The sequence below is a fragment of the Schistocerca gregaria genome, chromosome 1 (assembly GCF_023897955.1).
Source record: "Schistocerca gregaria isolate iqSchGreg1 chromosome 1, iqSchGreg1.2, whole genome shotgun sequence".
Lineage (NCBI taxonomy): Eukaryota > Metazoa > Arthropoda > Insecta > Orthoptera > Acrididae > Schistocerca > Schistocerca gregaria.
In genome coordinates, this window is record NC_064920.1 from 654,077,199 (window position 1) to 654,104,590 (window position 27,392).

The 27,392-nt window shown below is 39.1% G+C and overlaps 1 protein-coding gene across 1 annotated transcript in view; it reads left to right on the forward strand.

Annotated features, from left to right (window-relative positions):
• Positions 1-27,392, forward strand: part of LOC126361330 (SAFB-like transcription modulator) — a 136,528-nt gene that overhangs the window by 39,793 nt on the left and 69,343 nt on the right. The window contains exon 2 of the mRNA XM_050007782.1: positions 12,239-12,721. Coding sequence (XP_049863739.1) covers positions 12,251-12,721 — 471 coding nt within the window. The 5' untranslated portion in view covers positions 12,239-12,250. The remainder of the gene's footprint in view (positions 1-12,238; positions 12,722-27,392) is intronic.

Below are 27,392 nucleotides of genomic sequence, written 5' to 3' on the forward strand. Positions count from 1 at the left end.
GAATACATCACATACATTCAGCAACAGAAAGATTTACATTAAGCAGAAAGGAAGGAGGAAGGGGATTTATCGACATAAAAAACCTACATTATGGACAGGTAGACAATTTAAGAAAATTCTTTATAGAACGAGCAGAAACTAGCAAAATACACAAAGCAATCACTCATATAAATACATTGGTTACACCACTGCAATTTCATAACTTCTGCAACCCTTTAGATCACATAACATCAACAAATACAAAGAAAGTAAATTGGAAAAAGAAAACACTACATGGCAAGCACCCGTATCATCTAACACAGTCACACATCGATCAAGACGCATCCAACACATGGCTAAGAAAAGGCAATATATACAGTGAGATGGAAGAATTCATGATTGCAATACTGGATCAAACAATAAACGCCAGATATTACAGCAAGCATATTGTTAAAAATCCCAATACCACAACAGATAAATGCAGACTTTGCAATCAACAAATAGAAACAGTAGATCACATCACAAGTGGATTTACAATATTAGCAAAAACAGAATACACCAGAAGACATGACAATTTTACAAAATTAATACATCAACAACTTACCATACAACATAAACTAATAAAACAACATGTTCCCACATACAAGTATGCACCACAGAATGTACTGGAGAATGATGAATACAAATTATACTGGAACAGAACCATTATAACAGATAAAACAACACCACATAACAAACCTGACATCATACTCATCAATAAAAAGAAGAAATTAACACAACTAATCGAAATATCCATTCCCAATACAACAAATATACAGAAGAAAACAGGAGAAAAATTTGAAAAATGCATCCAACTAACTGAGGAAGTCAAGGACATGTGGCATGAGGATGAAGTTGACATTATACCAATTATACTATCAACTACAGGAGTCATACCACGCAATAACAACCAGTACATCAACGCAACACAGCTACATCCAAACAAATATATACAACTACAGAAATCTCTAATTACTGATACATGTTCAGTTACCTGAAAGTTCCTAAATGCAATGTAGCATATACCGTACAGTTCAAAGGAAGTAACGCTTGATCAAGGTCCGTGTCACTTTCCATTTTTAACCCACTTCTTACCACTCTGCCAGTTTCCACATTTGTTCTCTGTAATACTATTTTATTCGTATAGACAAGATTACTTAGTGATTCTTGTTTAATGAGAAATTGCAATTACAAGACATGTTACTGTTTATTTACTTAAAAAGACTAACAATAATATTTAATCTGAAGATGAAACACGTGTATATGATGTAGAAGTGTTACTGAGTTAGCTAAATGTTAGGCTAGTACTAATATCCAATGAAAGAAGTGCATAATGTTTGCCTGCCCGTGGAACTGGATAAGCTGTGCTATCTGGGATGTGCTAAATAGCAATTATCTCAGGGACCTCAGTTGTCATTGGCTAGTTACCATTTTGCGTAACCTGGGTTTCCAATATATAGTCCGTATTGTGAAAGAAGAGCCTGTGCACGACTGTTGTCAGCTTTCTATTGTGAAGCATGAAAGGTTGCTGGCAGTACTAAAGCTATGAGACTGAAGTGCATCATTGCGATCGTTCGTGGTATGCACATGAAGCAGCCGCAACACATGCTCACTTTCGGTGCAATTACTCAGTGTCACACATGTCATCAGGAGCACTCACAGAGGGGCAGCCAGGGAAATTTCATTAGAGTTTACAAAGGAGCTGTAAACAGTAGGTCCAGATTTTTATGACCCAAAATACCTATAAAATTATCACTAAAATGACCTTAGAATATAGATAAAACATATGTGAAGTAAGTTATAAAATGAACTAGAGTAATGAAAAACTTTATATCCAGTAGGATCTGAAGTTACAAAAAGCATAATTAATTTAAAATTGTTATGTTTTTCTGTAAGCGATCTTACTGTTTGAAGATGTACGAAAATTGTTGTATAACTGTACCGCCATAGAGCTGTTACAGTTGTGTGTATATGTTACTACACCGGATCGTGGCAGAACAGAAAACCCAACTTTTGCATGAAGACAATTTATTATCTAGATGTAACAAATATAATGGAATAAATATGTGCATCAACAACCGGCTAGAACAGAACTCTCAAAGATCTCTGATCTCAGATATACCATTATTGTGTTTAGTGTCGGTAGTCGGTTCACTGTCAGTAGCCACCATAGAGTGACCTTTGCTACACTAGCACAGAATTCAAACCCATGACTAAATGTAGCAGTCCTCCTGCATGCTTCGCCACATGAAACATTGTGCGACGAGGCATATAGCAGTCTTAATGCCAGGTTGTTCGAGATCATGTATCGCTGAAAAAATTGTCTGAAGGAGAGTAGCCAGAACAAAAGGATGAAGGTTGCCAGTCAATGAATCACGCCAAACAAAAGTTGCAGGGCAGCGAGATGGTGGGACACAAAGTTTGGGACTGAATTGACGTCTTGGCACAAGCTTAGAAATTCGGTGTCGTCCATCTCTAACTTAGCCAAACAATGGAGAATCCAAAATGGAATGTAACAATTATGAGAAGGAAAGTTGCTACTCACCATATAGCAGAGATGCTGAGTTGCAGATAGGCACTACAAAAAAGAATTTCACAGTTAAAGCTTTCGGCCATTAAGGCCTTCGTCAGCACTAGACACACATACGCACACGTGCACGCACGCACACACACACAAACAAATGCAGCTCACACACACACACGCACATACAACTGCAGTCTCGGGCAACTGGAACCACACTGAGCAGACTGTGTGGGGGGTAAGGAAGAAGCTGAGGGGGGGAGGGATAGTATGGTGGGGGTGGCGGACAGTGAAGTGCTGCAGGTCAAACGGAGGACTGGGGAGGGGGGGGGGGGGAATAGTGGAAAAGGAGAGAAATAAAAATAAATAGAAAGACTGGGTGTGGTGGTGGAATGACGGCTGTGTAGTGCTGGAATGGGAAAGGGAAAGGGCTGGATGGGTGAGGACAGTGACTAACGATGGTTGAAGTCAGGAGGATTACGGGAATGTAGGATGTACTGCAGGGAAAGTTCCCACCTGCACAATTCAGAAAAGCTGGTGTTGGTGGGGAGAATCCATATTGCACAGGCTGTGAAGCAATCATTGAAATGAAGGATGTCATGTTTGGCATCATGGTCAGCAACAGGGTGGTCCACTTGTTTCTTGGCTACAGTTTGTTGGTGGCCATTCATGCAGACAGACAGCTTGTTCTTTGTCATGTCGACATAGGATGTAGCACAGTGGTTACAGCATAGATTGTAGACCGCATGACTGGTTTCACAGGTAGTCCTGCTTTTGATGGTATAGGTGATATTAGTGATTGGTGGATGTATGGGACAGGTCTTGCATCAAGGTCTATTACAGGGGTATGAACCATGAGGTAAGGGATTGGGAGCGGGGGTTGTGTAAGGATGGACGAGTATATTGTGTAGGTTCAGTGGACGGCGGAATATCACTGTGGGAGGGGGTGGGAAATAGTGGGCAGGACATTTCTCATTTCAGGGCATGATGAGATGTAATCGAAATCCTGATGGATAATGTAATTCAGATGCTCCAATCCTGGTTGGTACTGAGTTACGAGGGGAATGCTCCTCTGTGGCTTCTGGTAGGACTTTGGGAGGGGGTGGGAGACTGGAAAGATAAGGCACGGGAGATTTGTTTTTTGTACAAGGTTGGGAGGATAATTATGGTCAGTGAATGCTTCCATGAGACCCTTGGTATATTTTGAGAGGGACTCCTCATCACTGCAGATGTGATGACCACGAGTGCCTAGGCTGTATGAAAGGAACTTCTTGATATGGAACGGGTGGCAGCTGTTGAAGTGGAGGTATTGTTGGTGGTTAGTACATCTGATATGGACAGAGGTACTGATCTACCCATCTTTGAGGTGGAGGTCAGCATCTAGGAAGGTGGCTTTTTGGGTTGAGTAGAACGAGGTGAAACGAATGGGGGAGAAGTTGTTGAGGTTCTGGAGGAATGTGGATAGGGTGTCCTGACCTTTGATCCAGATAGCAAAGATGTCATCAGTGAATCTGAACCAAGTGAGGGGTTTAGGACTCTGGGTTTTTTGGAAGGATTCCTCTAGATGGCCCATGAATAGGTTGGCATAGGATTGTGCCATGCAGGTGCCCATAGCCATACCCCGGATTTGTTTATAGGTAACCCCTGCAAAGGAACAGTATTTGTGGGTGAGGATGAATTGGTCATGGCGATTAGGAAGGAGGTTGTTGGTTTGGAATCCATCGGCCATTGTGTAAGGTAGTGTTCAATAGTGGTAAAGCCATAGGCATTAGGAATGTTAGTGTGCAGGGAGGTAGCATCTATAGTGAGAGCAGGGCACTGTGTGGTAAAAGGACAGGAACTGTGGAGAGTCGGTGGAGGAAATGGATAGTATCTTTTATATAAGAGGGTAGGTTCCGGGTAATTAGTTAAAGGTGCTGGTCTATGAGAGCAGAGATTCTCTCAGTTAGAACACAGTAACCAGCTATAATGGGGCGTCCTGGGTGGTTAGGTTTATGGACTTTAGGAAGCATGTAGAAGGTAGGAGTGTGGGGAATTTTAGAGGTGAGTAGAGAGATGGACTCCGGGGAGTGACTGGAGATCCTGCTGGATTACTGCAATGGGGTCACTGGCAAGGTTTGTTGGTGGAAGTATCTGACAGCTGACAGAGTCATTCCACCAGGTAATCCTTACGGTTCAAAACAACAGTGGTGGAGCCCTTGTTTGCAGGTAGGATTAAAAGGTGTAGATCAGTTTTTAGATGGTGGACTATGGCTCTTTCTGCCGGCCGGAGTGGCCGTGCGGTTCTGGGCGCTACAGTCTGGAGCCGAGTGACCGCTACGGTCGCTGGTTCAAATCCTGCCTCGGGCATGGATGTGTGTGATGTCCTTAGTTCAGTTAGGTTTAATTAGTTCTAAGCTCTAGGCGACTGATGACCTCAGCATTTAAGTCGCATAGTGCTCAGAGCCATTTGAACAATTTTTATGGCTCTTTCTGCCGATGTAAGGTTACTTTGCTTGTTGAGGGATATGGAGAATAATGGTGAGGCAAGGTTCGAGGTTAAGAAATTCTGGGAAGTTAACAGGGGTTGGTTTGGGGGCAGTGGGGGTGGATAATGGTTGGATAGAGGAGTGAACAGAGTTAGTCAAGGTTCAATATTGGTCTTTGATTGAGTCTGCATGTTCACTATATGGTGAGTAGCAACTTCTTTCTCATAATTGTAACTTAGCTGACTCATCCAAGTGTGAAGGGGTAGTGATTGATTCTACCCTGGAATGATAATTTGCTACTACATTGTCTGCTACTCATGTGTGTTGAATGTTTGGAATCTGGGTTGCGGATGGCGTCAACAAGTGGCTTATGGTATGTAAAAACTGTGACGTCACATCCTTTCATATTGTTGTGAAAGTATCTCACAGTTGTATAAACCATGTATAAGTTGCAGTTGAACGCCCACCACTTGTATTGGGAGGTCATTAGTTTCTTCAAAATGATCTACAGGTGCTGAGCCATGTCACTGATGTGTTGCTGAAAGACAGCACCCATCAATATGTCACTTGCATCAACTATAAAGGAAATGCATACATCAGGCACTGGGTGCATGAGTATAACAGCATTTGATAATGCAGTCTTTAGTATGTTGACCTTCTGGAGCATTACTTCCAACCATAGAACCTTGTGTTTCCTGGAGGTGCTCTTCCAAGACAGAGCCTCTGTGAAGGGAATCTGAACTGAAGCATTTTATGTAAATGTTTACAATAAAAGTTTACCATGCTCAGAAAAGACACAAATCGTGATAAATTCTGGATAATGGAAGGTCCTGGATGAACTTGACATGATCAGATGTTAGTCTAATACCTTCAGTCATTACAGTGAGACTGAGGAAGATTATACTTGTGAAGTTAAGCTGTAACTTGTCAGTGTTAATCTTGACACCATTGGCACTGAGAGCTGTCCAAATCTGACCCACGTGTTTGTTCATGTCCATCAACTGAGGAGGAGAAGATGATATGATCAACATAGACATAACAATATGGGAAATTGAACAATACAGAGTCACGGGAGTGTTGACAAGTCTGAGCTGCATTTTTGAGACCATAAGGTGTAAAACAGAACTCAGAAAGGCCAAAAGGGCTAATGATCACTATTTTTGAAATGTTGTCACTAAACATACGAATCTACAAGTACAACTTCATACAAGTGAAGATGCTCAACACTTGAACACCATTAAGTAGCTGGCAAAATCGTTAATGTGTGGAGTAATGCAATTGTTAGTAATAGTGCAGGCATTAAGCTGGCAATAGTCCCCGTAGAAATGGAATGAACTGCCCTTGAGCACAAGATGGGGAGGCAACAAGCACTTACCAACTGAGGGTCGTACAATCACAGTGGATAGCAGTTCATTGACAATCATCTTCGCATGTTGTAACTTATGCAGCATGAGGCGGCAAGTGTGTGATGCATGGGAGGGACCTCTGTGACAACTACCATTTGTGATCAACTCTAGATGTTCATCTGACACATGCATGAGAGAAACACAAGTGTCATCACATGAGACTACAGGGCAGTCAGAGGGGACAGCGAGACAAGGGAAGTCACTGTCATTCATGTTTGAATACCGAGGTTCCACTGAGGACACGTAGACTGCAGTGAGTATGACAGAGTTGTGCATTGGAAGTGCACTGGAGAGGTTGCAGAGTATGCTATGAGACCACGACAGGTTCTCTGATGCAGTGCTGATCAATTGTTTAAGCTCATCATCGTGAGCACATAGGCCATTGACCCAACGTGGAACGTCCAGTGAAACTCTGGGGATGCTTGATTAGGATGACAGCATCTGCTCGGGTGTCAATGAGAAAATGAAGGTGACACATGAGGTCCTTGATATATAGTTGTCCACTGGTTGATGTGAATGTGTTAGTTGACTGTTGATTCTGATGGCTCCATAAGGAGTTGTCACTAACCAAGGCACCTAGACCACTGCATGTACAGAATGTGTGTAAGTGTACGGATAACAATAATTTTAGTTTGTGTCTCTGAATGTGGTGTGAAACCATCATATCAGGTAGGCCAGGTGGGGAGTGCTAGGTGTGCCAGCTGCACCATCCAACTCTCTTCGCACTGCCTGGAGGCAGTGGCACATTTGGGAGTTGGCTCGTGCAAAATCAGCAGCACTTGGGATTCTGGCACACATGGTGCAAGTTGTTGACCACCGGGTGACACAGCATGCACAACCCCTGCCACTGAAGCTAGGTGGTGGAGTGAGAGCTTGTACACTGCTACCAGCTGCATTTCCTGTGGCTGGTGCAACAGTCAATAGGAATTGCCTGTAGCAGATAATTCTGAGAGACTGATTACCCAGGCAAAGTTTGGCCTCCACACCATTCACTTTGTGGTAGAGGAACTGTAACTGTAGCTCATGTGGAGTCAAAGTGTCTGCAGCAGACTTTCGGATCCATTAGTGCACTTAGGTAGCACCAGAGCTGATAAAGTGTCCCAGATCCACAATGCTCATCAGGGATTGTGTGATGGATAGCTTTGCTTGGAGGGCAGGACCAACGAGTGATAATAGTTGACTTTGCAGTCTCATACTTGTCAGGAAATGGTAGCGATAAATTTAGGTCACTGATGAAATCCATGAGTTTACTTGAGTGACTGATGAGTCATATAAAACTGGCACTGTCGTCTGGGATGCTGTGGATGTCTAGCAAGTTGTTGACCAAGGTGAAAAGTTTTAGATTATCGTTTTGTAACTGACAGTTTGGGGAATCTGCATACTGGGATGTGCTGCACAGTTGTAGGTTGTGTTAACAGTGTGTGTCATGCTGCAATTACAACACCTTAGGTGGAGGCTGTAGTGATGAAACCATGACAGCAGATGTGAAATCATGATTGAGAATGCCATGCAGAGCAGGAATACAGTGCCCTCCATTGCCCGAGGTCTTGGTGGATTTGATGAGATTGTGCTGCATGTGATACATGCAGATGCAGGGTAGACAGACATGGGCAGAATGGCCATGGTCATCTGACTGCAAGGCGGAAGTTGTACGAAAGATGTATTAGCAGCCCCAAAGGAGCGCTGAGGAATGTGAACCGAAAACTAGTTTGTCGCTCATGGAGCAGGAAGCATATATGGGGTTTCAGGCATTGTAGTGTTAAAACAGTGGGAAGTAACATCAGGCTTCAAGGTTAGCAGGCTGAAGGCTGGCACCGCAGACAAAACTCAATGGTCAACAAAATCTTGTGTGTGAGCCAATGCTGGTATAAGTGTTTCCCACCGTGGCGGGGCCATGAAGGTTAGGTAGGCCACTGGGGTCCCAGGAGTAGCATAAAACACGATTTTATTTCTGTCTGTCTACTGTGCCAGTATTGATACTGTTGGTTCACAGTCAAATGCACTCGTGAAACTAGGAAAAACTGGTGTCGTATCACTCCACTTATAGCAATCCATTGTTTTCAATCATTGTCATTGACTGATACATGAGATAGACAACAAGAAAAATAAATGACTTAGGGTGGCCAATTTGTGTAGACATTACTACACTTGATCATGGTAGAACAGGAAACCCAAGTTTTGTACAAATATAATTTACAATCAAGTTGTAACAGACACAATGGAACAAACATGTACATCAACAACAGGCTACAACAGTACTTTCAAATATCTCTGATCTAAGAAATATCACTGTTGTGTTTGCTGCCAACAGTCAATTCACTGTTGATAGCAGTCAAATTGCAGAGGTTTTTGAGAGAGTGGGAATGTCTGTTGTTGGACAACATGTGCTTGTAGTTCAAAAATTCTTTCAACATTTCCTGAAACAACTGGAGCATGCAATTCAGTATTTTCCTTCGGTTTCAAAAACAAATCTCAAAAGTCAGTACATAAATATCAATATTTCACCAGTGGGCATTATATTTGGTAGGATATCAATATTTTTGTTTCAGTATCCATAGCTGGGTTAAGTTAATAGTAGTAAGTTACAAGACAATAAAATGAAATAATGTCTTAAAAAGACATTATCCTTGAAAAATTAAATATACAACTGTACCTATAAGTGACGGTCAAATGACAATGAGGCAGATATAAAAATGTAAGTAAACTTTTTGTTATTTTAGAAGTAACCACCATAAATACCAATACATTCGACCCAATGGTGAATCAACACCGTCAATGCCATCATGGAAAAATGATTGTGATTGCCTAGAGAACCACGGTTATACCCAGGCACACAACTCATTGTACAAAGCAATTTGGCAGCCACAATAGTCCTTCTTCAGGGCTCCAAAAACATGGAAATCACCTGGGTAGAGATTGGGACTGCATGGAGGATATACAAAGGCTACCCAGCGCAACTTCTGCAATGAAGTCGAAACAACGGGCCCAGCATCTCCAGGAAAGTCATGATGAGTTTTTTCTTTGACTGCAAATGACCACTGCTCATTGACTTTCCGGAACACAGGCCACAATTAATGCAAAGAGTGACCTGTACACTTTGCCAAAAATTGATGTGTGCCATCAAGTTCAGAAACCCAGGAATGTTGATGGGTGGTGTCATTCTGTTGCAAGATATGGCCCGCCCTCATGTTGACAAGGTGGTTTAGACTATGCCCGGCAGCCTGTACACGTCATACATACAGTCCCAATTGATTCCCATGCAATTTCCATAGTTTTGGAGCCAAGAAGAAACACATCCGTGGCCATCAATTTCTTCAGGCAAAGAGGTGCACGCCTGGATACATTCGTGGTTCTTTAGGCAATTGCAAACATTAGATAAGATTCTCTAAATAAGGACTGGCGTATTGGTGGTTTCTTTTGTTTTACATTTTAAAAAAACCAGTGGCAAGTGCCGCGCGGAGTGGCTGCATGGTTTGAGGTGCTATGTCTCGGATTGCACAGCCCCTCCCACCGGAGGTTCAACTCCTGCCTTGGGTAGGGTGCCTGTGTTGTTCTTAGCATGAGTTAGTTTATGTTAGTCCATGTTAGTTTAAGTAGTGTGTAAGTCTAGGGAGCGGCGACCTCAGCAGTTTTGTTCCTTAGAAATTCTCTCTCTCTCTCTCTCTCTCTCTCTCTCTCTCTCTCTCTCTCTCTCTCTCTCAGTGACACACACACACACACACACACACACACACACACACACACACACACACACACACACCAGTGGCAAGCACACTTAGACCCTCTCCTGTGCACGTTATTTTCTGTATTTGAGAACTGTGAGAAGCTGCTGACAATCAACGAACACATGCAGTGTGCCACCTGCCTGCCGATCAGGCCCATTGTGCAAGTGTACTTTTCATTCCACATATTCATGACATAAAGATAATACCTTGATACTGCAGTACACCATCTTAAGAAAGTTTGAATGAGGCAGGGAAAATAATCTGATTTGACGCAAATGGCTGGGTTTTTCAAAGTCTTTATCTGGGGTCAACAATTCAAGTGATGGCAGGCCTATTTCTAGTGAACGAAAAAGTCATCCATCCAGTTCTCGTGGCACTAGATGCACACATCTTCATAAACCTCAATTGGTTATTGTCAGTTGGCATTTGCTTCACTTCTGCACTATCCAGAAACTTATCGCAATAGCTGAGTGGAAATTGATTAGTTACTAATGATTAGTGAGATAATGATGTCTTAGATGTGATAGGTTTCATTGCGATGAAAGCAAGTTTGAAAACTTTCTGGAGTTGACTGTAATGACCTGCTTTCTCTCCCAACTCTTAACTTAAATCCAGTTCTATTCACTACACAAGCAGAGAAACTATGTAAAATAAACAGTAAAATTTGTGTTTATTTGCTCAAGCAAATTTTAATGGTAAGAAAACAATTTACTGGGCCAACAGAAAATAACAAAAAATATGGGAAAATGTTATGCCTCTATTGATATGAAAACCTGTGGATGCCCCTGCATGCAGTCCTGTGAACTAAAATCTAGTGGCATTAATAACAATCTCCTTCCATGCGTCTAATCATACCTTCATAGGAATTAGCAGAGGGCCACATTGATTAACTACATTATGGGAATAAAAATTAAGTCAGAATATTAGAACATGAAACACAGGATTCTAAATTATCTGAAACTGAGCTGTTTCGTGTCAAAAAATTGCGGTGTTTGCTAATGGAACAACCCACGCTCAGTATCTCCATGAGCACCTCAAATGAAAGCTAAAGTGGCTTTCAATTAGCACATATTGAATACTTCTAGGTTTATCTCTATTAAATGAACACTTTGTGGAAAATTCATGGACAACTATCTAAAATAGAATCTCTATATAGATACAGTATATCTAATCAAGAAGCACTTTGCTGACTTTACACATGTTAGTATGTCTCAGTGTCTCAAATTAAAGATAAAGGTGACAGCTAGCCTTAGCATACTTTCACTTGCTGTGGTCATCTGAGCTAGTACATCTAAAATTAATAACATTCTTCTTCAGCACATGTGAGTCGTAGGAATTTTGTGTATAACAGATTACCAGTCATTTTGGTGATGCCTCTTCAGAGATCTTGGAGTTCTTTTATCACTTCCCACTAGGTTTGTGGTATTTGTTGCTGATAACAAAAATCAGTTTCTGATTTCTGCAATCACATGTAGATTTTGCCTCCTTGTCTAGGATTCTAACTGGCTGCTGTCTTCTACTGCAAAGGCCTTCAAGTTTCCAACAAAAACCGAGTAAAGAAGTAGGGAACCCTACAAATTAAAAACATTTTACATTACTGGCACACCCATTTTGCAAATTATCTTGATTTAAAAATTAAAGACTTCAGTTTGCTTCATAATGAGGACTAATGTCAATTGTAAACACACATCTGCAGCACAATCCATAGATAACTGTTATCCTTTTGTAACTGTTAGTGTGGCCTGTTACATACCAACATAGTGCCAGAAGTAGACAAACTCCAGTAATTTAATGTAACAGAGGAAACAGGAACTTGGAAAAAAAAGTAACAGCTTTCCTGATAAATTTACTGTAGTAAATTTGTAGAAAATATATAACATTATAACAATAGATAGTTAGTAGTATTGTCTACAGAATTAGTTTCTAACCACCGGTTTTATTTTTTAATTTAAATGTTATCTCATTCCATATCATTGAAAGTTCTGCTTCATTATAGGATTTAGCAAACATGCTGAGTGGATGAATGAAATAAATCTGTCAGTGCAACATATTATAGAAATAAATATGCAAAAAATATTGAAATGAGATTTTGGTCTGCAGGAATCTAAAAGTATGGCAGGCCAAACACCAAAAAGACGACGGCAAAAATATTGCTCGATCATCTGTGATGAGAACACTCATGTTACAAGATCACTACTCAAAAAGCTTGTGAGAGCCAAACAAACACCTGAAATATATAAAGAAGTTGTTAGAAGCCAACGAAGAAAAGGCAAGTTGTTTAGGGCTCCAGACATCCGTTCCAGGTCTTCATGTAAGGGTAGTGAAGAGAGGAAGGAAGAACAATTAAATGAAGATATTAGTCAAGTTAGTGAAGAAACATTGCTCGATTATGATTGTAGAAGCCTTTCATGGGATAATCTAAATGAAGATTTGCCTGAGGACATAGGAGAAGAAGACAGGGACAACTGTGTTCGCAAAACATCCTTCTCCAATGCACATGAATTGGGAAAACAACATTCAGTGTTATCTTCAGTTTCTCCTTCATCTGAAAGTGACCTCCAGTGGCAGTCAGAGGCATATTCTGTAAGTACAAGTTGGCTATATCAGATATGTTACATAAGAGTAACAGTGTTATGAAAAGGAAAGTTGCCACTCACCATATAGTGGAGACGCAGAGTCACAGAGTCACAGATAGGCACAACATATAAAGACTGTCACAAATAAATAAAGCTTTTGGCCAGTAAGGCCTGTGTCAAAAACAGTCTCTCTCTCTCTCTCTCTCTCTCTCTCTCTCTCTCTCTACTGCAGTCTCAGGCAACTGAAACCACAAAGCCAAAGGTCTTACAGGTTGAGAGCGTCATATATTTGTGACAGTCTTTTTGTTGTGCCTATCTGCGATTCAGCATCTTCACTATATGGAGAGTGTCAACTTTCCTTTTTGTGATATTGTGACATTCCATCCTGGATTTTCCATTGTTACGTAACAGTAAACCATTCTTTTCTATATAGTTGTTTTGGCTGTTCACATTTGCCACGTCCAGTTGAAGATTACAATAAACAAATGGACAGAAAATTTGAATTTGAAAATTTTGTTTGTGTTGTACTGGTGTGATTGGTAAGAAAATGATGAGGTTGATTATTAATTGTACCACACACTGTGGTTACTGAACTCAGATACAGCAAGGGTGACAATTGGATATATTTTTGACATTTTTTGGGTGTGTATAATTATTTTTACTTTTTTAAATAATGGGTGACCTGATGTTCTTTTTTGGACTAAACACATGTTTCTTATGATTCTCTTTTGAAGAGTGAGTAGTAATCTCGGGCTGTTTGTTGAGTTTCCCCAGAAAATTATTTCGTATCGAATTATAGTCTCAAAGTAGCTGTTGGAAACTATCTTCCTGGTGTCCATGAGGGTGGAACCAGATAAGACATTCTTTGTATAAGCGAGGCTGTTTAGTTTGTTTGCTAAGTAGTCTACATGTGCCTTCCAATTTAAAATTTTGTCAAGATTTTGACCCAGAAATTTTACACAACTAATTCTAGGTTTCCCATTATATTTTCCAAGTACCATGAATTTGTTCTAAATTGTCATTTTCAGTTAAAACCAAGCTGTCATCTGCAAATAAAATGGTGTTAACATCAATGCTTAAAGTTAAACCATTTATGTACAGCAGAAAAAGATAAGGACCTAAAATTGAGCCCTGTGGCTCAAAAAAATTTGAATTTAGAATAAATCTCTCTTTTTGTTCTGACAAATAAGATTTGAACCACTGCAATGCCCTGTCCACAATGCCATATTTCTCTAACTTGTGTAGCAGTAGTAAGTTACTGATCGAATCAAAAGCTTTGGTCAAATCACAAACAATAACTCTGACTTTTTTTTATCCTTATCTAAAGCAGAGCTTATCTTTTTACTGAATTCCCTGATAGCATTTATTGTATTTTTCCCCTTTTGAATTCCAGATTGATTTTTATCTATAATATCATTCCTTGTAAGAACATTTTCAAGATTTTTTGCAACAATCCTTTCTATAACCATAGCATAAACTGGCAGCAGGGAAATAGGGCAGTAATTTCTCATGTCATCTGGTGAGCCTTTCTTGAACAGTGGTCTTATTTCAGCATATTTTAACACATCTGGGAAATATCCTTCCTCACATGAATGATTTATAATTTTAACCAATGGATGAGAAATGATGTTATAAACAGAAAAAGGTGCTACAGCATCTTGTACATGTTTGGCGATAATTCTTTTGAATGTTTTGTCTTGCATTTTGTTTTATATTTGCAAAGTTGACATCTACCTTGTCCTGGTGGGCTGTGATATCTACTTCTGATTTTGCCACATTTATGAAGAAATAATTGAAACAGTTTGACAAATGTAAAGGATCTATAATTATATCATTTTTATGTGGACACTTTCTTGGCACTTGTTCTTTATTTCCAACTCAGATTCGACGACACCCCAAATTGCCTTTTATTTATTTTCATGTTTGTTAATATACTGGTTGTCAGCCTTTTTTCTTTTTTTTTTTTTGCTGCCTGTACAACTTTTTGAATGTATTCTTATCTCTCTTTACACACCCCACTCTAGGATGTGTTTAGTTGACCCATGAGGATATGAGGACACTGAAATGTGAAAGACAATGTGGTGTTGCCATGGGCTATTGGATATCTGCCTACTGTCCTAAAGAAAAGTTGTTGCAATTGAAGTGTTGTTAAGTATATTGAGGAAGGATTTTTTTGGGAGAGGCAATTGTTAACTATGGTGAATTATTTGCTAGTCTTTAAATATATTGCAAAGAGAGGTGCTGGCATGATTACAAGTTGAGTCTAATGACTGATAGGGATTAGAGGATGAAGCAGTGACAAAGTTGTTATTGTCTGTAGTGTTGAATGGAATTTATCTTAGGGAAAGTGAGTACTTGATTTTGTTCTATAACTAGTGTAAGGTCTAGAAAGTTAGCATAATGGCCTGGAGAACAGTGTACTGATCCCATGCTCCTCCATACTGCATCTACATGATGTTACATGTCAGAGGATGACATGGTGGCAGGTTGACATCACTTGAGATTTAAAGGCCTGGACAGAGAGGAAAAAATGTGGTGTAATTCTGATAGTTTTAGTAATTTGTGACATGAAATCAGGGCTACAGGAACTGCAAGATATTAAGATAGAAATAACATCCACAAATGGATGCTTTTAAACATAAATAATGATGAACAGTTTGGAGATGATGACTGACTGTATCAGTACGACAATGCACCCTGTCATAAAGAAGGATGTGCGAGGCAATAATATATGGGCAATAATATTACTGGAATGGACTGGTGTAAATGTGATGTAGAGTCAGGGGAGCAAAGGGTAGTGGCCAGTTTAAATATTTTGCCCAAAAGGATTGTGGTGTCCCCTGTACTTCTACTTGGGAGTAAGTTTGCATTTTCTGTGCTATTCTATTCCTACAGTGTAATGCACTGTTATCCGTACCCAGTATATGTACTCACTTCTGACAATGTAATGATCTTAGCATGAAGCTACATGCATAACTTACTTTCTGGAGTCCTTTCATACATGGTCCATTCTACAGTTTGTCATAGAATTGCAGAAAAGTTCCTGTTTTCTGTTAAACAGTACAAAAATGTATAAAACTCCGACATCTGAAACACTTTTCTGAGTTTTAGTCGTCATGTCAGGTAGATGCATGGCATGGAAGATCATGGCTGTTGGTGATGGCACATGCTTTGGCATTCTGGGGCATTTATTCATTGGAAATGCATCAATGTCATTGTCATATTCTTCATTTCCTTCTACACTCTCTTCTTCTTGTTCTTCTTGTATTTTTTGCTGTGATTGTATAGGTCATTGCTGAATGTAGACCCAATGCTATATGAAAAAAATATGAATCACTGTATCTTTGTGAGGAAATAAACAATCACTTATTCCTTTTTGGTGGCATAGGTTATGTTAGCATATTACAGTTTCTTCCAAACACAGTCAAACATCACTAAAAATAAGCAGAAATTTCCTTTATTTATTGAAGTCATGCTAACACTGTGTAAAACAACTTTCTTGAATCAGATGCTGAAACCTACTAAGAGCTTCAAGAAATTAAAAGAAGTGACACACAGAAAGCACTTGGTGTACAGTAATCACTACAGTCAGGCAGGGCAAGTTTAATTAATTGCCTGAGCTAGAAAAAAATAAAAGCTGATTGCAGCACATATGCTACATGAGGACTGAGGAGGCTTAGGAAACTACCAGTATCATTACAAGATACATTTCCTCTATCACTTAATTTTGGTAGCAAAGATTATGTACTTTTGAAAGTAGTTACTTAGCTGTGCAATTCTACTGAAAATGACTACAAATAAATTTAAGATGAAATCATGAATAAGCATATCACTTTCTCATATTTTCAGAGTTATTCGCTGCAATATGTGGTACTTGTACACACTTCTATTAGCAAATATTTGTGGTTTGTATTTCTGTACATTGTTGTAAATAATCATGAAGAAACTTATTATTTGCTCTGCAGCTGCTCTGCAGCTTCACCAGTAATTGTGTTATCACTCACCTAAGAAATGAATGGAAAGTACGTGATTCCTTTGAGAATGGTGCTTCAATGAAATGATGCTGTGAATGTAACTTACGAACTAAATCACACTCCAGGTTGAAATATTAACAATATAAGGAAAAGCATAGACTGCTATTTACCATAAAGATGACATCTTGAATTGCAGTTGAAAGATTACGAACTACTAAGACTGTAACCATTGAAAGAAAACACTTTCCACTCTTTGCATACATAACCAAACCCACTAATCTGTTTTGAATATCCAATTAAATCCTGTAATACGTTTTGAATTTCGTTTAATGTGTATTGTTTGTACTGCAGCCTAGCAAAAAATTTATTGGTTGATTCAGAATATCTCAACACAGAATATATGGGGTTGTCTTAAAGTTTTAATCATCATTATAAAAAATAGAGTAACTTTTTGTTTTGAGGTACATGTTGCATTCTGGTACACATTAAAATCCTCATACCACAGTACCTTGTGCAGTTTAAAGAAGCTAAAACAAAATGGCAGAGCTCATTTGATAAAGTTGAGTATGTGCAAGGGGGTAATCATAACGTTGTAACCATCAACTCAAAAAATAGTTATGTAATTAAATTTTTGGTTGTTGGAAGTACATGTCTGTAGTTCCGGTACACACTTAAATCTCTGCACAACATGCTACCTGAGGACCCAAAGCAAAATGACACAGACCATTGATAAATTGGGGATTGGTTGTGCAATTTTGTTTCATGTCCGTTACCAGCATGTTACAGTACTGTGGTGCGGGGATTTCATTATATACGAGGTCACATACATGTACCTGCAACAAACAAAAAATTAATTCTGTAACTATTTTTTTGAGGTGATAATTAAGATTCTGACTACCCTTAATAAGGCAACAATTTTGGAAATATAACTCTCAGTAATAGAGTGACAGACATTAGCTGAAGCACATCCAGGAAAAATCTAACACTGATATAAATTTGGTAATGGGAAGTCCTTGTTCCACATATAAATAAAGGGAGGAGTAAAGGTAACAACTCACTATATACCTGAAGTGCTAAGTCATGGAAAGCCAATTAAACAAGACTGAGAACATTATTAGCTTTCACACACACAATTCTTCAGAATTATAAGAGTGCACTGAGGTGTAACATACCAATTCAGTGAAGTGATGTGTTGCACAGTGTTTGTAGTACCAATGACTAATGATTGACAAACATAAAATTAATTTTTATTTGTTGGTTTAGTAAGTTTGGACACATATATTGTGTGGAGATTTTGTATTATGTTTGCATCCAACCGAGTGCAGATGCCGCGTTTCCGCAAGACAGGGCGATACGGCGAGTTTGGTCACGCTTTGCAGCACCAACTGGTTTGGCAATTACCCTATGCCGCTGTGCCCCTGCATTGGAGACATGCTACACTCAGTGGAATAGTGCACACTATGACAGTGGACTATAACATGAAAGAAAGAAGAGTGAGTCAGTCTTCTCTGAAGTAAGACAAGAGTTGGCTGTGAAATGTTTATCAGTTCGTATTACTTGCTGTAATAAGCTAATCATAATGACAGACAGATATTTTATGAGATGTGTCAATACTGTATGAGCTTGAAGTATACATATATGTACATCTTCAAAGAGTGACTTCTGCTAATTAGTAGCTTATTGGAAGTAGATAAGCATGATTCCATTTCTAGCACAAAAAGAAGATATCGAGAGGAGGCGTATACTCATGCGAGAACATGTGCACACGCACGCCCACACACACACACACACACACACACACACACACACACACACACACAGGTGCAGCTCTTAGTCACCCAGAGCAATGAAACTGCAGTTGTATGTGTGCACACGCACGCCCACACACACACACACACACACACACACACACACACACACACACACAGGTGCAGCTCTTAGTCACCCAGAGCAATGAAACTGCAGTTGTATGTTTGTGTACATGTACTATACATGAAAGAGTATTCATTTGAAAGCTAGCAGTGTGCTCGGTCTAGTTTATGTGCCTACCAGTGACTCAGTGGCTCAATTATTTGTTGAGATGTTGCCTTTACTCCTTCCATTATTTAAATTAATAAGTGCAAGACTAAGGCTGGTGAGATGGCTACTAGATTATGCTTGGATAAAATTATCCCGTACATCAAACCTAACTTACACTATCTAAAAACAAATTCTTCATACTGTCCTCTTGGTCTGGGAACAGAATGTTCTAAATTCTACACTCAGCAACACTGAAAAAAATCCAAAGTCCCACTGAGGAATAGACAATGCATAGTTATTAATCATGCATGTTATTCCTTTCCCCTCCTCCTCTACCTCCGCCGACTTTATCCACCACATTATTTTACTGAAGCCAAGTACCATATTAAGCCTTATTGAATTTGACTGGGACCTTTCCTTTTTTGTGCATTCAGAATTTCCACATTCCTTGGGAGTGGTTCTGCTTGCACACCTGTGACAATTTTCTTTGTCTTGTAGGCTATTCATCCTAGTTCATTCTGCTGGTTGAAGGCTGCTTCGGATTTGGTGCTTAGTACTTCAGGGTATTCTTTGATCTTCTAAAACAGCACATTGCTCTTTATGTTTAGTACAAAAAACTCTTATGTCTTTCTGGTTAACCTATATCTACATAGATACTCCACAAGCTGCTATACAGTGCTAATCAGAGGATACTTAATACCAGCGTTAGTGACTTTGTTATATTCTATTCACATATGGAGCAAATAATGTTTTATGGCTTGGTACATGGAATAATCTCCCTTATCTCAAGGATCTTTTGCACAGTGCATAGTCAGGTTGTTGCACAATCTTCCACAATGATGGTTAACATTATAAAGTTTTGTGAAAACATTGTCTTTCTTCCAGAGATTATCGTCTAAGTTTCCTGTCCTTTTGCACTTGTATGCAAACTTGACTGGACTGTAACTATCATAGTAGGACATCTCTGAATTTGTCAGATGTGTTTTGTCCTATTTGAGGAAGACTCCAAATGCTGGTGCAGTATCATGTAATCAGATTCTCTTACATTCTTTCTCTGTGTTACAAGCATTATCTAGCATTTATCCCTGTTTAGAAAGAGCTGCCATTCAGTACACCACATTGTACATTTTCATATGACCACTGAATTATGATACTTTCCTGCACAAGACAGCACCATCATTGAGCAGTTTGAGAGTGCTGTAACCCATGTGTAATTTTGGAAGGTTCTGTAGTGTTTTCTGGGACTGTTTACATTAAGATTATATCTCCCTTTCAAGTAACAAAAGTAGCAATCACACATTTTTCAGTTTAGATAGTACACATGCTTTGTTCCATGAATTAGGTTTTCCTTGATTTCTGCGACCTCCTTGTCCTGAAACCCTGATGAGCTAGACAGCTCTGAAGGCAAACCAGTCAAGTGTATCAAGTGTAGGCAATGTACTGGGAACTTCCCACAGCCTTGTTATATTAGTCTTAGTGCATGTTTAATTAAATAGTATTTATTGGATCTGAGTAGAACCTGTAGATAATGTGATTGAAAGCCCTTATGATTTTGGTGGTCTGTAACTCCCAGCCAATTAAGATTATCAGGAAGGACACGTCTTCTCTTGCATTCTTTGGAAACATTATGGGCCAGAATTTATCCATTTTAATAAATAAAGCAGAAAGTGTTCTAACTTCAAAAATATTATATGGGACAACAGGAGTGGGCATGGAGTAGGCATCCAGACCAGGGTGGGCGAGTAAATGAGAAATCAGCCAATTCCAAAAAGAACCCCAAAGGGTTTATTCATGAAAAAGGGTATACATTTGAGGCATCTAGGAAAACAATCACTGCCTGTAGAGGTGGCCACTAAGACTAAAACGTATAGCATGGCTTAGGAGAGGGGGAGGGGAACGTATTAGCTGGTCAGGCACCAGCGAACAGAGAGAGAGTAGTGTCTCTGCTTTGTGTGTGTGTGTGTGTGTGTGTGTGTGTGTGTGTGTGTGTGTGTTTGTTTGTTTGTTTGTTTGTGGGGGGGGAGGGGTACGTCCTACATGATGAGGATAGTGTCCCCACACTTCACAATGCTGGCTACCGTGAGCCATAGGTGGCGACAGGCCACACCAAAAGTTTCATGCAGCAGCTGGCCACACTAACACTGGTATTTTCAGTGCCGAACTACAGCAAACCACTGTTTCGGATTGGATGGTGACAATATATTTCACACTTGTGGCACCAGATTTGTAGATTTGTATGGTATGACAGGAGCAGACATGGGGCGGGCATCTGGATCAGGTTGGTCAAGTAAATGAACAGTTAGCCAATTTCCAAAAAAGAATTTTGAAAGGTTTATTCATGAAAAAGGTTATACACTTGAGGCACCTAGGGAAGCAACCACTAAGACCCCAATGTATAGGATGGCTTGGGAGATGGGAGAAGAATGTGTTAGCTGGTCAGGTGCTGGTGAACAAGAGAGAGAAGTATCTTCACTCAGTTACATTTGTGCCTGTGCTGTGCAAAGACTCGTAGGTCCTTCAGGGGCCATAAAAAAATTTAAAAAGACTATTTGATGGTCCTCTTTTTCGGGAATCATAAGCACCTTGTTTGGAAATACTAGCTGTTCCATTCAGTACTACATAATTGTTATGCCTACAGAGAATTCTATATAATAATTGCAGCATAGCTGATATATAACATGGCTGCATTTACATGTCGCCTCACCTCTTTGTTGGGTGAGAGACCCCTGTGACTGGACTCCACTAGGATGTGGTGGGTGGATATATGGAACAGGTCTTGCACTTGGGTTGATCACAAGGGAATGAACCATGCGGTGCAGGATTGGAGTAGGTATGGACAAGATGGTTAGCAGAACGCTACTTTAGGTGATATGGGTGGGACTTTGGGTAGGATATCCCTCAAAACTTTCAGGTTTGCCGATGACATTGTAATTCTGTCAGAGACAGCAGAGGACTTGGAAGAGCAGTTGAATGGAATGGACAGTATCTTGGGAGGAGGATATAAGAGGAACATCAACAAAAGCAAAATGAGGATAATGGAACTTAGTCAGATTAAATCAGGTGATACTGAGGGAATTAGACTAGGAAATGAGACACTTTAGTAGTAGATGAATTTTGCCATTTGGGCAGCAAAATAACTGATGATGGTTGAAGTAGAGAGGATATAAAATGTAGACAGGCAGTGGCAAGGAAAGTTTTCCTGAAGAAGAGAAATTTGTTAACATGGAGTATAGATTTAAGTGTCAGGAAGTTTTTTCTGAAAGTATTTGTATGGAGTGTAGCAATGTGTGAAAGTGAAACATGGACGAAAAAAAATTTGGGCAAGAAGAGAATAGAAGCTTTCGAAATGTGGGGCTACAGAATAATGCTGAAGATTAGATGGGTAGGTAATGTAACTAATGAGGAGGTACTGAATAGAACTGGGCAGGAGAGGAATTTGTGGCACAACTTGACTAGAAGAAGGGATTGGTTGGTAGGACATGTTCTGAGGTATCAGGGGATCACCAGTTTAGTATTGAAGGGAAGTTTAGAGGATAAAAATCATAGAGAGAGACCAAGAGATGAATATAGTAAGCAGATTCAGAAGGATAGGTTGCAATAGCTACTTGGATATGAAGATGCTTGCACAGGATAGAGTAGCAGGGAGAGCTGCATCAAACCAGTCTTTGGACTGAAGACCACAGCATCAACAGCAGTTTCTTAATGTTGCCATGTAAGCCATTTCAGATGACTTTAGATTCCTTAATGATCATTTGAGGATTGAAACTGGTTTTAATAGAGGAGTATTTATTAACATCTTATGGTAGTCAAACTACCACATATTTCAACTACTTATGAGCTGTCGGGCACCGCATTCAAAATATGTATGACAACATTAGTTTTGTATGAAAAACACAAATATGATTTAAGCAAGAAAATGTGTGTAAAGTTTTAAAAATATTCATTCAGTTCCAATTTTTTATCGTGATCAGTAGGCTTACAATGCAAACAGGGCTGTGTTAAACCACTTCTTCTTTTTCATCAACATCATTGCTGGATTCATATTCTCATGAAATGTATGTATGACTTCGAACCAGTTAGTTTGTTCAGATTTTGGCACTGAATGTGTCTTAGCTCAAGGAAAAATATGTTAAATTTCATAGATATTCCTATCAGACACATCTTTTCCATCTCTAAGCATAGTTTTCAATATTTTGTTATCTTTAGTAATGTGTGAATCACAGTGTGTTTCTTCTTGTGCTTTTTGTAATTCACCATGGTGTTTACCAACTCAACAGCGTGAGTTCACTATCATGTTACTCAAACAACTGTAGCATGATGGAAGCCTTGTGACAGTTAAATATAGAAGATATTCTCAAGTATGAAGGGATGCAGGTAGTCTGCAATAATGTTCATGTAGTTCACAACTGTCATAGTGCCTTTGATTACTACTGAAGACCCTATGGAAGCCCAGATAAATGTCTCCCATAACATAATACAACCCTCACTGGTCTGCATACATGACACAGGACATGTTTTGAGCAGCCATTTTCCTGTGTGATGACATATCCGTACATGACCATCGACATCATGTAACAATAAATGTAACCTACCAGGTGACACAATTCTGCTGATCCCTGGTTCAGTCTCTATTGTCCCAGATCCTCTGCAATCATAATTGACACTTGTCATCAAAGCTGCTATAAATAGCTGTCTGTCCCACTTCACATAGTGGAAAAAGCTTCCAGACACCTCTGTTTTGCAAAGAGACGTGGACGTTCAACACATTGATGTCTATTTGTGGTTTCACTCTCCCTCAGCCACTTTCCCTAGGTGCTTAAGACAGTAGCAGTTGAACTGTCAACTAGCTTTGCCAAATTGGAGAGGCTTGTTTCAGGCACTGAGCCATAAAAATCTGCTCTTTGTCAAAGTCACTTAAGTCAGTGGACTTCCTCACTTACTATCTGCAGTATTTCTATAATGATTCTCCTTTCATATTTGCTGCATTTACTGGTATATACTTTCCTTAGTGCATCACTTCCCTGCAGTGCCACTAGGTGGTATTCAGTCTACATCTGCAAGCCACCATATGGTACATGGTGGAGGGTACCCGGTTCACTACTAATCATCTCCTTTCCTGTTCCACTCACAAATGTAGTCTCTGTATGAGCCCTAATTTCTCCCATCTTATCTCTGTAGTTCTTATGCAAAATCTGTGTTGGCTGGATAAGGATCATCATGCACTCAGCCTCATATGTTGGTTCTTTAAATTTTCTCAATCATGTTCCTCCGAATCGAGTTCCTAAAGCATCTCTGTAGTACCTGTGTGTTGTTCATACCTACTGCTAACAAATCTAGCAGACCACCTTTGAATTGCTTTAATGTCGTTGTTTAACCCAACCTGGTGCAGATACCAAATGCTCAAGTAGTATCCAAGAATAGGTCACACTAGTGTCCTGTATGTGGTTTCCTGTGCAGATGACTCACTTTCCAAAAATTCTCCCAGTAAACCAAAGTTGGGTTTTTCACCTTCTCTACCACATTCCTCACATGCAAACCTTCCTGTACACCAGAGCATCATCAGCTTACAGCTGCAGATTGCTGCTCACTCTCTCCATCAGATCATATTTGTGGGGCATTCCCAATGATATCCTTATCTCTGATGAACATTCATCTGAGACAGTTAAATACATCCAATTCTTTTGCCATAAGGGTGGTGTCCAAACTTTGCCTGTACATTCGTATGCCACATAAAAGAATTCCATACATTCTCCTGTGCTAATGAAAAGTTATAAGGAATGGCATGATTAAGGCCATCAATCTTGAGAATCTGGCATTACTGTCATTTAAGATACATTTTCTCCGATACAGCCTCTATTCTATACATTCCAAATGATAGGAAAATATGAGGGCATTGATCAAGGGATAACACAATTCATTAAATATATTTGACTACAAATGTGATTTTAAATATATTTTTGGTTCTAAGAGAGAAGTGAATGGGGATATTACTTCCAGAGAAATAATAATAGAACCTACAAAATACTAGAATTGGTGAAAGAAGCTATTGTCTATAGACCATAACTGCTGGCAATCAGAGAAGCAATTTATTATTGACCACACGTACTCAAGAGTACATTCATACACATACATTTTAGGAGTCAATATAGAAATTTAAAAAAATTAGGTTGGCTAACCAATCCAACAGGCATATTTTGGAAATATTGGAAGCAAACACAGAGGCCCTCACAATGAAACAGTTGATCATTTGAAAAAGAAGGTCCTTCGGGAGACTATTATCTTTTCAGGTTGACCTCGTATAATTATTTCAAAATGTAGATTCAGAAATCCACAGATCTTGACAAGCTACAAATGGTTAAAATTTAAGTAGTGTACAGGGAAATACTTAATAGTAATACAGCTGGAAAGAGCTCCATGGCTTTGATGTGAGAATATTGAACTTTGTAATCAGTGTGAGGCACATACACTATCTATTTAACTAATTATTTAACTAATTAACCAACCAACCAGCATGGTTGATGCTCAGTGCATTTATACCATACCAGAATTTTATGGACCAGGAGAGAAATGATTGGTTTGATTTAATCCACAAAGCTCTAAATAGATTGTATAGGAAATTAATTTCAAATGAGATTCCAGGTTCTACAAGCACTGGTGGTTTGCTGTATCATTTTAAGTTACATAAATATGATTTCTCAGTACTTGCCAGGGGCAAAAACCAAATATGCACTGCTTGACAAAAAAAGTGAAGCAGACAGAAGGGGAGGAGAAAACAGAACTTCATGGGTGGAGAGAGTATGGCAAGCTTTCAACAATTAATTAAAAAACACATTAAGAACAACAACAACGAGTTTCAAAGATGATCAAATTTCATAAATGTACATATCCCCGAATGACTGCTACAGTGTTTACTTTGCATTCAAGTCAGACTTGATACACATTGTACCATTAAAAACATAGGAAACCCAAAATGTATGTGGTCAAAGATAACAAATGAGCTTTGTACTTAACTTTCACAGTTGTGGAAGCAGGTACTTTCAACAACCCACATCATAGAGGCAAAGAAATTGGTTGCATTTGCTTGAGAATTAATCACTTATCACTAGTTTCAATTTCTATAATGAAATACCTCGTAATTATTAGGACTAGTAGAGTAAAATGCCTGGGCATATAAATTGGGGCAAATGCCCAGGATAAATGCCTGGGCAAATGCCCAAAATTCATAAATGCCCAGGCATTTATGCGTTTCAGAGTTTAATTGGTAAGTGGCACCAATAAAATTTGTAAGCTGGTATTTGTATCGGAAAAGGTGTTTTGCAACACTGCTTCTGTAATGGTTGGGTAACAGAATTGAAAAAGCTTCTTGAGAGTCAACAGGGAGTTAGTAGAGAAAATAAATTGGACTGTAACATAATTTTATACATCTTTAATGATGTCAATTCTTGGGGTAGTACATAATAAAAAAAGAAAACAACATTCAAGTTTGAAAGTAATTTTTGAAATAAAGTATAATTTATATTAAGTAGCAAGCCTGTACATAGTATTTTTACTTATGTTGCACTACTGCAAAAAATTACAGTAAGAAAGTCAATCTGTAATAATTATTTTAACTAGGGATGTATCATGTACCAATTCAGCGATTCCAAGAATCAATGATTCTCTAGGAATAGACTAGTATCAGAATAGACTGATTCAGGCTTCTTGGCCACCGGTTCTTGGTAATTAGTGTTCTTATAATATCTTCATGGCAATGCAGTCATATGAAAAAGTACATGAAGAAAGCAGTAGAATTGAAAACTATAGTCTACCTCAAATGTCGCTGTATCGTCATGTTACAATACATTTCTCATCAAGAAACTCGTCAGTTGTACATACATTCAGTAATAATTTTGCTATTGATTATCATTCTACAATAATATTTAGAGATCTGACATGAATTATAAAGTGTGTTACGTTACAAAGCAATGACCTAAAGACCTTTTTGTGTTGGTTTACCACTGTACACTGGCTGTTATACTTTGTGGTTTTGTGTGCGTGTGAGGGGGGAGGGGAAGGGGGGAACACTCGTGCGAGTGTGGGTGGGTGAGCACATGCTAGAGACAGAGAGACCGAGAGTGAAGAGTAGAACTGGTAAAAAGAGAAATGAAATTGTAAATATAAGGAGCTGTTTGCAACATATGCCCTCTGTGGTACAGCAAGTTGGAATGCTAGATAAAAATGCTTCTCTCTTCTTTTCTTTCGTTCTTAGCAACAAAGTCAATATGTTACATATGTATGTTTAAGTGTAAGTAATTCCTGACTTTTAATGTCAGGAGTATCATCTTTTCTCTTATTTTAATTGGTATACATTCTAGCAGTAAAAACTGTAAAAAATACTTTTATACATGCCAAGATTTTTGTCATTTAAGACTCTTTGGGTAAATTCCCAGGCAGACACCCATTTATAAATGTCCTACCCTCTGGGCTTTTACCCACCCACATCACTAATTAATATACATATTATATTTTAATACAAGCTTATGTAACAGAAGAATGATGCAAAAATTTAACACAGTATCTATGCTTCAGAATGACAACTACAAGAAGAAGAATTTGTGCCACAAACAATTTCAAAATTCACCTGGTATTTTCTGACAGCCTGTTTACTGATTTACAATTTCTTGGTATCACAGAATGTGCCACAAC